The following is a 13,860-nucleotide window of genomic DNA, read 5'->3' as shown; positions in this document are numbered from 1 at the left end:
CACAGTTGAAGTGTACATATGATTAAAATTACAGACCTCTACATGCTTTGTGAGTAGGAAAACCTGCAAAATCGGCAGTGTGTCAAATACTTGTTCTCCCCACTGTATGTCAACAAGCTGATTAAACAGCATGATCATTACACAGATGAATCTTGTGCTAGGGACAATAAAAGGCCACTCTAGAATGTGCAGTTTTGTCACAACACAATGCCACAAATGTTTCAACTGTACCAGGCAGAGGACAGACAGCGCAGCGCGTATGGCGTCATTTGGGCAAGCTGTTTGCTGACATCAACCTTGTGAACAGTGTGCCCCATGGTGGCGGTGGAGTTATGGTATGAGCAGACAAAAGCTAAAGACAATGAACACAATTGCATTTTATCTATGGCCATTTGAATGCACAGTTACCGTGACAAGATCCTGAGGCCCATTGTCGTACCATTCATCCACCGCCATCACCTAATGTTTCAGTATGACAATACACAGCCCCATGTCGCAAGGATCTGTACACAATTGCAGGAAGCAGAAAATGTTCAGGTTCTTCCATGGCCTGCATATTCACCAGGCATGTCACCCATTGAGCATGTTTGGGATGTTCTGGATCGATGTGTTCCAGTTCACGCCAATATGCAGCAACTTCGCACAGCCATTGAAAAGGAGTGGGACAACATTCCACAGTCTGATCAACTCTATGCAAAGGAGATGCGTTGCGCCTCATGAGGAAAATGGAGGTCACACCAGATAATGACTGGTTTTCTGATCCACGCCCCTCCATTTTTTAAGGTATCTGTGTTTTTATTAGCAGTGTCGTAAGATTATGCTGTATTGACTTGTGATATCCTTGTTTGTAATCAGCACACATAACAGACCAGTAACTTGTAATAAACACGAGTGCATCTTTAAAAGAAGCGTTTTGCGCCACCCAGACAACAACCTGTGCAACAGAATAACCTACCTGATGATACTGCGCAGAGTATCGCTTCTGTCAAAGTGACGCTATGAAGTGTGAGCCTTTTCTTAGAAGTAATTTTGCTAGTTTGTTTGTAGCTACCGACTTTTTGTAGTATGTTGACTCACTGTGGCAGTCTTACGCCTGCCTACCTAGCAGACATGACGTAAAAGTGAAAGTAAAACTTTTTTGTAATTTTTTGGTTTTATTTTAGATTCCTCAATGTAGCCATCCTTTGCCTCAACCCTCAATTGGGTTGAGGTCGAGTGATTGTGGAGGCCAGGTCATCTGATGCAGCAGTTCATCACTCTCCTTCTTGGTCAAAGACCCCTTACACAGCCTGGAGGCGTATTGGGTCATTGTCCTGTTGAAAAACAAATGATAGTCCCACTAAGCGCAAACCAGATGGGATGGCGTGTCACTGCAGAATGTTGTGGTAGCCATGCTGGTTAAGTGTGCCTTGAATTCTAAATAAATCACTTACAATGTCACCGGCAAAAGCGCCCTCACACCATCACACCTCTTCCTCCATGCTTCACGGTGGGAACCACACAAGCAGAGATATCCGTTCACCGACTCTGCCTCTCACAAAAACACGGCAGTTGCAACCAAAAATCTCAAATTTGGAAACATCAGATAAAAATACATTTCCACCAGTCTAAGTGTCCATTGATCGTCTTTCTTTGCCCAAGCAAGTCTTCTTCCTATTGGTGTCCTTTAGTAGTGGTTTCTTTGCAGCAATTCGACCATGAAGGACTGATTCACGTAGTCTCCTCTGAAAAGCTGATGTTGAGATGTGTGTTACTTGAACAACCTGAGGTGCAGTTAATTGATGATTTCTGAGGCTGGTAACCTTAATGAACTTATCCTCTGCAGCAGAGAGAACTCTGGGTCTTCCTTTCCTGTGGCGGTCCTCATGAGAGGCAGTTTTATCATAGCGCTTGCTGGTTTTTGCGGCTGCATTTGAAGAAACTTTCAAAGTTCTTCATGTCTTAAAGTAATGATGGGCTGTCATTTGTCTTTGCTTATTTGAGCTGTTCTTGCCATAATAAGGACTTGGTCTTTTACCAAATAGGACATCTTCTGTATACCACCCCTACCTTGTCCCAACACAACTGATTGGGTCAAAGGCATTAAGAAAGCAAGAAAGTCCACAAATGAACTTTTAACAAGGCACACCTATTAATTGAAATGCATTCCAGGTGACTACATCATGAAGCTGGTTGAGAGAATGCTAAGAATGTATCTGTACTTTACTATTTATATTATTTCGGACAACTTCTTCACTACATTCCTAAAGAAAATAATGTACTTTTTACTCCATACATTTTCCCTGACACCCAAAAGTATGTGTCACATTTTGAAGGCTTAGCAGGACAAGAAAATTGTCTAATTCACACACTTATCAAGACAACATCCCTGGTTATTTTGCAGTTGCAAAAACCATCAAGAGCTATGATGAAACTGGCTCTCATGAGGACCACCACAGGAAAGGAAGACCCAGAATTACCTCTGCTGCACAGGAGAAGTTCATTAGAGTTACCAGCCTCATTAATGTCTTCACTAGGATTCTACAATGTAGAAAATTATCAAAATAAAGAAAAACCCCTTGAATGAATAGGTTTCCAAACTTTTTATATATAAATATATGTGTGTGTGTGTTGTAATATAAACAAAATACTCCTATATGAGCGGAGAAAAATACTATGACAAAGATTCTCAGCAGCACCCCTTGTTATTTTCATATTTAAATATATTTGGCCTGAGGGTTTTTTGCAAAATATATAAAGGCTTTTATCCAAACTTCTTACATACAACACACAAACAACACACAAACCACATACACTAGGATTCATGTAGAACAAGGGAAAATGATCATGTCAATATAAGCATAAAAACAAGCAAATTCAGTTGAAATACAGTAGGCCTACGGTTCAGGGCATGGAAATTCCTCTGCTTGTTTACTTAATATCTTGACATGTGCATAACACTTGCTGGCAATAATTGTGTTCTTAAATAGAAGAGAGGACAGGTGGAAGATCAGACATATGCAGAGTAGAAGAGGGCAGCTTTGGACATTACTTACTAAACAAGATTAAAATAAACTAACGAGTGTAATGTTGCCACATTAAATGTGATACGAAACAGAATTAATGGTCATGCATGTATTCCTTGCCATGATGTAAGTGCCACAAAGTGGATAATCTGTTGATTGGCCAGAAATGATACCTGTCAATTTAAGTATGTGGTCATGTGTGTGTGGCTAGGCTATGGTGTGAGGAACAAAGAGAAAATGCTTTTTTGAAAACTATGCAAGTAAAATAGCTCCGTAATGGTGTAGTTTAAACCTGTTCCACTGGATTATTTGCCAATAAAAGGGAAATGACTGGATTTAAGGACTTCCATTCAACACCACGGAATGATGAGTGTATCTGATTGAATGTGAATTGTTGATCGACTCTCCTGCTCTTACTATTGGAATATAATTTATATTTTTTGTGGATTTACCTTTTTTGGGAAAGAACTGAATTGAATCTTGGGAATCCTGGATTTAAAGGACATTTTTGGTTGAACTGAATCTCTTTTTGACTTTGACCTTTGGACTACTGACAGTATTGACTATTCATTTGATTGCTGGTTATATCTGATACAAGAAAGCCTTATTGCATCCAAGTTTGAGTTGGTTTATGATCAAAGCTTTAATATGATGCTTTTCTTTGTTGGGCTTGTGCATTTCTATACTTTCAATTTTAAAAAGGTCTTCTAGGGGTCAAACTATTGCCACACATTTCCCACTCCTTGTTTTTATAAAGCACACTTGTTTAGAAAGGACAAGTGACTGTTAAAAATGGACCTCAGTTTCACCGAACACAAGCCAGTCTATTGCTATGGAAATGTTCTCTGAACGTTAGAATGTCTTGTCGTCCAGTGCTGGTAACTCAGGTGAGACGGTGGGTTCTCTTGTCTTCATGATCCTCTGCGTACCTCTGGTCCACAGTTCCCTGTCTAGAGAGGCGTCAGTTAGTAGGAACAAGAGTTGGTAACAGACTAACAGTCTACTTATAGTGAGTTGACCAGAGTGTGGCAAGAAGTATTGCACAATAAAGGGAAATTAAGTGAAAACAGTCTACATTGTTATCACACTCCAACTTACCGTCCTACAATACGGAATCATATTTCCCTGCAAGAAAACACAATAGGAGAACTGAACTTGAGAAATGAAACCATTCAGAATTAATGTGATTCAAGAATGCTGTAATTACAATGGCACTAATTCCTGCTCTGTTATGACAGTTTAAGATGCCAGTCTTTCCCATCTATTTGAGACTGAGGTCTGTACATTTATCCTGATGCATTTAGAGGGACTTAAGGTTTACTATCCCTTTCTAATACATACCTCCTTTTGCCTCTCCTTCAGCTGCGTTCAGGTCAGCCCCTGGTGCAGCGCTGCCATCCGTTTTAGACTCATTCTCACCCACTGGTGCAGCGCAGCCATCCGTTTTAGACTCATCCTCGCCCACTGGTGCAGCGCTGCCATCCGTTTTAGACTCATCCTCGCCCACTGGTGCAGCGCTGCCATCCGTTTTAGACTCATCCTCGCCCACTGGTGCAGCGCTGCCATCCGTTTTAGACTCATCCTCGCCCACTGGTGCAGCGCTGCCATCCATTTTAGACTCATCCTCGCCCACTGGTGCAGCGCTGCCATCCGTTTTAGACTCGGCCACTGAGGAAACAAACAGAGAGGGTAAACCATGTTCTACAGCCTCTCTACTGAACCACCAGTGTTTCCCAGACAGTGTTTTCTTAGACAGGACAAGCCCTCCCACCACAATGTTTTTCAAACCCGACTTGTTCTAACAATCCTCAACATATTTGACGGTAGAATTCCAGTGTAACGCCACTTTAACCTCAATCTGTAACCAGGTGTCCAGCCAACCTTTTTATGTAAGTACATGTCCGATAAATATTTTTTAAAGGCCAGCCTGTTGGAAACAAATGATGTCAGTAAACTTTCCAAATGTCGACAAAATACACAAGACAAGGTGGGATCTTTGTGTCTGTCAAATTAATTACGTGAGAAATGACAGTGGAAACGTTTTTATGCACAAATATTTATTTAATAATGATCATATTCAAGTAAACTTGGAGTCACGCAATGACGTGTGGTCCTGCCACTACGACTCTGGAAAGTACGCAGTTTATTAGGTTACAGACTAAATAAATGATGAACTTCACAGGGTGGTGAAAGTCCAAGGTGATGAGTTTGATGCTCCTTTCAAATAAATATTCAGGGTCTTATTCTGGTGACATGATGATAGATAGTTGGCAATGTGTTCTGGCGACGACTGAGATGGCCGCCTCGCTTCGCGTTCCTAGGAAACTATGCAGTTTTTTGTTTTTTTACGTGTTATTTCTTACATTAGTACCCCAGGTCATCTTAGGTTTCATTACACACAGTCGAGAAGAATTACTGAATATAAGATCAGCGTCAACTCACCATCAGTACGACCAAGAATATGTTTTCCGCGATGCGGATCCTGTGTTCTGCCTTACAAACAGGACAACGGAATGGATCGCATGCAGCGACCCAAGGAAACGACTCCGAAAAAGAGGGAAACGCGGCGGTGTTCTGGTCAGACTCCGAAAAAGGGCACATCGCGCACCACTTCCCAGCATTCTTCTTGCCAATGTCCAGTCTCTCGACAACAAGGTTGACGAAATCCGAGCAAGGGTGGCATTCCAGAGGGACATCAGAGACTGCAACGTTCTCTGCTTCACGGAAACATGGCTCACTGGGAAGACGCTATCCAGGGCGGTGCAGCCAACGGGTTTCTCCACGCATCGCGCGGACAGAAACATACATCTCTCTGGTAAGAAGAGTGGCGGGGGCGTATGCCTCATGACTAACGGGACATGGTGTGATGAAGAAAACATACAGGAACTCAAATCCTTCTGTTCACCTGATTTAGAATTCCTCACAATCAAATGTAGACCGCATTATCTTCCAAGAGAATTCTCTTCGATTATAATCACAGCCGTATATATCCCCCCCCAAGCAGACACATCGATGGCTCTGAACGAACTTTATTTAACTCTTTGCAAACTGGAAACCATTTATCCGGAGGCTGCATTCATTGTAGCTGGGGATTTTAACAAAGCTAATCTGAAAACAAGACTCCCTAAATTTTATCAGCATATCGATTGCGCAACCAGGGGTGGTAAAACCTTGGATCATTGTTACTCTAACTTCCGCGACGCATATAAGGCCCTGCCCCGCTCCCCTTTCGGGAAAGCTGACCACGACTCCATTTTGCTGATCCCTGCCTACAGGCAGAAATTAAAACAAGAGGCTCCTACGCTGAGGTCTGTCCAACGCTGGTCAGACCAAGCTGACTCTACACTCCAAGACTGCTTCCATCACGTGGACTGGGACATGTTTCGTATTGCGTCAGATGGAAATATTGACGAATACGCTGATTCGGTGTGCGAGTTCATTAGAACGTGCGTCGAAGATGTCGTTCCCATAGCAACGATAAAAACATTCCCAAACCAGAAACCGTGGATTGATGGCAGCATTCGCGTGAAACTGAAAGCGCAAACCACTGCTTTTAATCAGGGCAAGGTGTCTGGTAACATGTCCGAATATAAACAATGCAGCTATTCCCTCCGCAAGGCTATTAAACAAGCTAAGCGTCAGTACAGAGACAAAGTGGAATCTCAATTCAATGGCTCAGACACAAGAGGCATGTGGCAGGGTCTACAGTCAATCACGGACTACAAGAAGAAACCCAGCCCAGTCACGGACCAGGATGTCTTGCTCCCAGGCAGACTAAATAACTTTTTTGCCCGCTTTGAGGACAATACAGTGCCACTGACACGGCCTGCAACGAAAACATGCGGTCTCTCCTTCACTGCAGCCGAGGTGAGTAAGACATTTAAACGTGTTAACCCTCGCAAGGCTGCAGGCCCAGACGGCATCCCCAGCCGCGCCCTCAGAGCATACGCAGACCAGCTGGCCGGTGTGTTTACGGACATATTCAATCAATCCCTATACCAGTCTGCTGTTCCCACATGCTTCAAGAGGGCCACCATTGTTCCTGTTCCCAAGAAAGCTAAGGTAACTGAGCTAAACGACTACCGCCCCGTAGCACTCACTTCCGTCATCATGAAGTGCTTTGAGAGACTAGTCAAGGACCATATCACCTCCACCCTACCTGACACCCTAGACCCACTCCAATTTGCTTACCGCCCAAATAGGTCCACAGACGATGCAATCTCAACCACTCTGCACACTGCCCTAACCCACCTGGACAAGAGGAATACCTATGTGAGAATGCTGTTCATCGACTACAGCTCGGCATTCAACACCATAGTACCCTCCAAGCTCGTCATCAAGCTCGAGACCCTGGGTCTCGACCCCGCCCTGTGCAACTGGGTACTGGACTTCCTGACGGGCCGCCCCCCAGGTGGTGAGGGTAGGCAACAACATCTCCTCCCCGCTGATCCTCAACACGGGGGCCCCACAAGGGTGCGTTCTGAGCCCTCTCCTGTACTCCCTGTTCACCCACGACTGCGTGGCCACGCACGCCTCCAACTCAATCATCAAGTTTGCGGACGACACAAGTGGTAGGCTTGATTACCAACAACGACGAGACGGCCTACAGGGAGGAGGTGAGGGCCCTCGGAGTGTGGTGTCAGGAAAATAACCTCACACTCAACGTCAACAAAACTAAGGAGATGATTGTGGACTTCAGGAAACAGCAGAGGGAACACCCCCCTATCCACATCGATGGAACAGTAGTGGAGAGGGTAGCTAGTTTTAAGTTCCTCGGCATACACATCACAGACAAACTGAATTGGTCCACTCACACTGACAGCGTCGTGAAGAAGGCGCAGCAGCGCCTATTCAACCTCAGGAGGCTGAAGAAATTCGGCTTGTCACCAAAAGCACTCACAAACTTCTACAGATGCACAATCGAGAGCATCCTGGCGGGCTGTATCACCGCCTGGTACGGCAACTGCTCCGTCCTCAACTGTAAGGCTCTCCAGAGGGTAGTGAGGACTGCACAACGCATCACCGGGGGCAAACTACCTGCCCTCCAGGACACCTACACCACCCTATGTCACAGGAAGGCCATAAAGATCATCAAGGACATCAACCATCCGAACCACTGCCTGTTCACCCCGCTATCATCCAGAAGGCGAGGTCAGTACAGGTGCATCAAAGCTGGGACCGAGAGACTGAAAAACAGCTTCTATCTCAAGGCCATCAGACTGTTAAACAGCCACCACTAACATTGAGTGGCTGCTGCCAACACACTGTCATTGACACTGACCCAACTCCAGCCATTTTAATAATGGGAAATTATGTAAATATATCACTAGCCACTTTAAACAATGCTGCCTTATATAATGTTACTTACCCTACATTATTCATCTCATATGCATATGTATATACTGTACTCTACATCATCGACTGCATCCTTATGTAATACATGTATCACTAGCCACTTTAACTATGCCACTTTGTTTACTTTGTCTACACACTCATCTCATATGTATATACTGTACTCGATACCATCTACTGTATGCTGCTCTGTACCATCACTCATTCATATATCCTATGTACATATTCCTTATCCCCTTACACTGTGTATAAGACAGTAGTTTTGGAATTGTTAGTTAAATTACTTGTTGGTTATCACTGCATTGTCGGAACTAGAAGCACAAGCATTTCACTACACTCGCATTAACATCTGCTAACCATGTGTATGTGACAAATACAATTTGATTTGATTTGATTTGGCTGCTGTTTGACAAATAAAAAAATAATCTGACTTTTGTCCATAATAATATTATCATGTATGCTATGCCCACACTGTATCTGAGAGCTGTTGGCGAGAGGGCACATTTTTGGGTGAAAAACCATCAGTAGAGTTGAAAATGGGATGGAAACCCACTTAAGTTTTATTTTTTATTCAGTAGATGGGAAATTAACTGCAAATGTTATTTTTATGTGCACCACGTCATCACGCACAGCCTTTTATCCGCTACAAGTCAGTTTAATGGAAACACATCTCTGGTGGGAAAACATGCATATTGTTTTTATGCAGATTTTAGAATATTCTCATGAAAATCTGTGGCCAATTGGATGGAAACCTAGCTAGTGTCTTAACCTTCTTCAGGTTCTGTAACCGGCTTTACACTGTTGGCATTGTTGCCAGCCGTCCCTGAGGACAGAATAACAAAGTTTGTCTATAAATCATCTCCCCCAGCTAAGGGCTGTATGACTCCTATCCTGTCTGTAGTGGGTAGTGGAGCTTACAGGTAGTGGAGCTTACAGGTAGTGGAGCTTACAGGTAGTGGAGCGTACAGGTAGTGGAGCTTACAGGTAGTGGAGCGTACAGGTAGTGGAGCGTACAGGTAGTGGAGCTTACAGGTAGTGGAGCGTACAGGTAGTGGAGCGTACAGGTAGTGGAGCTTACAGGTAGTGGAGCTTACAGGTAGTGGAGCGTACAGGTAGTGGAGCTTACAGGTAGTGGAGCTTACAGGTAGTGGAGCGTACAGGTAGTGGAGCGTACAGGTAGTGGAGCTTACAGGTAGTGGAGCTTACAGGTAGTGGAGCTTACAGGTAGTGGAGCGTACAGGTAGTGGAGCTTACAGGTAGTGGAGCTTACAGGTAGTGGAGCGTACAGGTAGTGGAGCTTACAGGTAGTGGAGCGTACAGGTAGTGGAGCGTACAGGTAGTGGAGCTTACAGGTAGTGGAGCGTACAGGTAGTGGAGCTTACAGGTAGTGGAGCGTACAGGTAGTGGAGCTTACAGGTAGTGGAGCGTACAGGTAGTGGAGCGTACAGGTAGTGGAGCTTACAGGTAGTGGAGCGTACAGGTAGTGGAGCTTACAGGTAGTGGAGCGTACAGGTAGTGGAGCTTACAGGTAGTGGAGCTTACAGGTAGTGGAGCTTACAGGTAGTGGAGCTTACAGGTAGTGGAGCTTACAGAGGGGAGTTTTGTTCACAGTTGCACCAAATAATATTTCAGCAAAACCCTTCATCTGCTTGGAACGATCATCAATGCTTGATTCTAGCAAAGTTCTGTGGAAGTACCATCTCAGAAGAAATAGCTTAGAAAATTAAGTTCCTATGATATTCTGAGATATTCAGATACACATCTAATAGAGTCTAAAATTTGCTGATGATTTCAGAAAATCTAAGAGTATGTATGAAAAAGTCTGGAAAAAACACTGCAAGACCACAAGCAATGAGCTGTTGGAAGATTTATCCTACATTTACACTCTAAGCTACTTCAATAATGAGGACACAACAGAGAACACTAATAAACAACTGCCGTACCGTATATGCACACCTAAGATCTACTGTAAATACAGGTAGAACAGGTATCATTTCAGAATGACTGTCAGCAATATGGTGTAGATATTAGTAGTACTGGCCCCCACTCACCTACAAGTTGCCACTTACTAACCTTCTATTTTGACAAGAATAACTTCCCAATAAAGTATACCAGTAGGAATAGCATCATACACAGTGACTTCCTGCTGACAGTTATCAACAGAATTAAAATAAAATAGTCATCTAAGTTCTTGTGATATGCAGATGAGCATCTATGCTACTTCTTATGCTACTTCTGCTTTATGACGACAAAACCTGCAAAGGGCTTCAGATGTTCAAACAAAACATGGAAGTTCTGATAAGTCAAAATGTTCTGATTGACAGATCAAATAAAGAATAAGACTCACACTGAGGCACATTAAATAATTGGCTTTTGGAACATACAAACTAGCAAGGGGCGACAGTGACAATCTTTATCCACAGTGTTGCCTCTATGGGTGACATTTTAACAGTGCAAAAATGCATAGATGTGAAGAGAAACCAAAACCAAACAAATTATTTCAAATACTCATCAAGGCACTTAATTTAAAGCACATTTTCCTTGCAGATTCCAACTGCATCATACACATTTTATATATGTTAGTCCACACACTGCTCACTTTAAACTCACATTAGTAATCACCTTCTCATACTGTATGTAGATGTCACTAAAACATGTCCTTCAAATAAATGCCACCACAAATAATATGAGAAACACATTTCTGGCAACATCTCCACATATCTGCATGGTCAAAATATCCCCACAGAAGTACCATGTAAAAGGTGTGTTAGTGTTACTACCTGTGTTAGTGGGATGATTGATATTATTCTGATTCCTGGAGTAATCTCTAGAAGACTTCTCCCCTACAGTGCTATAAACTGTATCCTTGGCAACCCCAGATAGAATCCCTGAAGCTCCACGGTTGGTGACCTGATCATCCCCTACAGCGCAATAAACGATATTCGGGGCAACATCATTTTCATTGTTGCCTGTGTACCGTGTAAAGCTACACCATCCATCAAGATTGTTTACAGCAAACAGAGTAGAAGAGGTTCCTTGAATTTAGGAGGTATTTGCCCTTTTTAGTTTGCATAAGGTTGTGATGATAAAACTTGGAAATATTCTGGGTGTTGGGATTACAGCTGTGCATTCTCACACACACACACACACACACACACACACACACACACACACACACACACACACACACACACACACACACACACACACACACACACACACACACACACACACACACACACACACACGTGAGTAAAGGTTCCTAATTAAATGTAAACAGATTTCTGGTGATGGCCACTGTAACCTCTGCAGAACCACACACAGAAATCAACTACAGCCTCTCTCCTACTGCATAAAACACTGCTTAAAGCTACAATATGGAACTTTTTGGGAGACCCAAACAAATTCATAGAAATGTGAATTCTAGAGCTTTCATTCTCATTGAAAGCTAATCTAAGAAGCAGTAGCTCTCTTCTATGCTTCCTGTTCTTTTCTACTTTTTTTTTTTACACCAGCTTCAAAACAGCTGAATATACAATATTTTTGGTTATGGAAAATATATTACATTTTTGGTTTGGAAAATATATTTCATTTTTGGTACAATGATTCTCTACACAATGACTGCTTGTTCTTCACATGGCCTAATTTTAGTTTAACTACTAGATTTTTAGAAATCAGGAAATGGCGAAGCGATTTCTGCATAGTTCATCTTTAAAGACGTTTTTTCTGCTTTATACAGCCTTAAATTAACTGGATTACTTGCCTGGGTCTGGCTGGACTCCATCACTGCCTTTAGATGAGGAGAAGAAAGAAAAGTTAAGCTTAACATTCTCGTACACAGACCACATTAGCATTGGTTGTGTTCACTTCTGGATGACATTGAAAAGGATGCTAAGTGACAAAATTCCAGGTGAATGCCACTGTGTCTTCTTACAATAAAACTTTGACTCATCTTTAGGACTGTTGGATCTACTAGGTTTATCTGCAAAAGCGAACAGAAGGACAAACGTTCTAATCAGATAATTTCTAGTAACCCTCTAGGTCATGTGTCGAACTCATTCCACGGAGGGCCGAATGTCTGACGATTTTCAGACTGCATTCCAGACATGTAAAAGACACACCCTCCTCCACTTACACTTGCGTTACGCCCTTGGGGGAATCCCCGCAGCCATCTTTGCCGGCGGTCCAAACAATTAGCCAAGCAAGGAAGTTGGCAACATAACCCCTCAGACCTCGTTTGTGATAGTGGGCGAGTGTATAATTCTGTTCACTCCTGGGCCTGAAACGCCTCATAATACAATTCGTGATGATTGTACATCTGCTAAGAGAAGTCAGCCTAAACGTAAAACCAACATCAATATGGAGAAGTCAACATACGTAAGTAAAGAATAATGTAAATAAGTTAATAATTCACCTGACGGCACAAACATCTCATAAAAGTAATGATGTTTTTGTTTGGTTAGCTTTCAACTTTCCCTGACATCACACATAATACGTTTTGATTTACCCAATATCGTTGGATGGCAGTATTCGATGTCTTCTAGCCAAGATAGGAAATGCTATCATAAATGACTGTAGAGCATATTAAGCACCATCACAACAGCTACCTGTGGTTCCATGACGACTGAAAACACAACCGTGGGACAAATGAGAGACAAATGTCCTGGCAAGGGCGGTCCATTTAACATTCATTCATTCATTCATTCATAGATTCCTCCCTTGCCCTTCAAGTGTCAACTCGTCATACGTCATCAGAAGTGTCCACTTAATTTGAGGGCTGGGGGTGTGCCTTTTACGTATTCGGAATGCAGCCCCACTCCTCCCTTATAGAGGTCGACCGATTATGATTTTTCAACGCCGATACCGATTGTTGGAGGACCCCCCCCCCAAAAAAAGCAGATACCGATTAAATCGGCCGATTTTTTTATTTATTTGTAATAATGACAATTACAACAATACTGAATGAACACTTACTTTAACTTAATATAATACATCAATAAAATCAATTTAGTCTCAAATAAATAATGAAACATGTTCAATTTGGTTTAAATAATGCAAAAACAAAAAGTGTTGGAGAAGAAAGTAAAAGTACAATATGTGCCATGTAAGAAAGCTAACGTTTCAGTTCCTTGCTCAAAACATGAGAACATATGCAAGCTGGTGGTTCCTTTTAACATGAGTCTTCAATATTCCCAGGTAAGAAGTTTTAGGTTGTAGTTATTATAGGAATTATAGGACTATTTCCCTCTATACCATTTGTATTTCATTAACCTTTGACTATTTGATGTTCTTATAGGCACTTTAGTATTGCCAGTGTAACAGTATAGCTTCCGTCCCTCTCCTCGCTCCTCCCTGAGCTCGAACCAGGAACAAAGACAACAGCCACCCTCAAAGCAGCGTTAGCCATGCAGAGCAAGGGGAACAACCACTCCAAGTCTCAGAGCGAGTGACGTTTGAAACGCTATTAGCGCGCACCGCGCTAACAAGCTAGCCATTTCACTTC

General features: G+C 42.7%; 1 protein-coding gene across 3 annotated transcripts in view; it reads right to left on the bottom strand.

Annotated features, from left to right (window-relative positions):
• Positions 1-2,567: 2,567 nt before the first annotated feature.
• The window catches only part of LOC118375941 (uncharacterized), a 33,783-nt gene continuing 22,490 nt past the window's right edge, over positions 2,568-13,860 (bottom strand). The window contains exons 10-13 of one of the 3 annotated variants that reach the window (XM_052499558.1): positions 12,121-12,147; positions 4,347-4,673; positions 4,104-4,130; positions 2,568-3,951 (exon numbers count right to left, since the gene is read on the bottom strand). In XM_052499558.1, the coding sequence (XP_052355518.1) occupies positions 4,108-4,130; positions 4,347-4,673; positions 12,121-12,147 (377 nt within the window). In that variant the 3' untranslated portion in view covers positions 2,568-3,951; positions 4,104-4,107. Of the gene's footprint in view, positions 3,956-4,103; positions 4,131-4,346; positions 4,674-12,120; positions 12,148-13,860 lie in introns of all 3 variants that reach the window. The other 2 variants (XM_052499557.1, XM_052499559.1) reach the window with 2 other exon arrangements.

This window comes from Oncorhynchus keta, chromosome 37 (assembly GCF_023373465.1).
Source record: "Oncorhynchus keta strain PuntledgeMale-10-30-2019 chromosome 37, Oket_V2, whole genome shotgun sequence".
Lineage (NCBI taxonomy): Eukaryota > Metazoa > Chordata > Actinopteri > Salmoniformes > Salmonidae > Oncorhynchus > Oncorhynchus keta.
The sequence above is the reverse complement of the archived record's forward strand: the minus strand, read 5'-3'. Positions and strand labels throughout refer to the sequence as shown.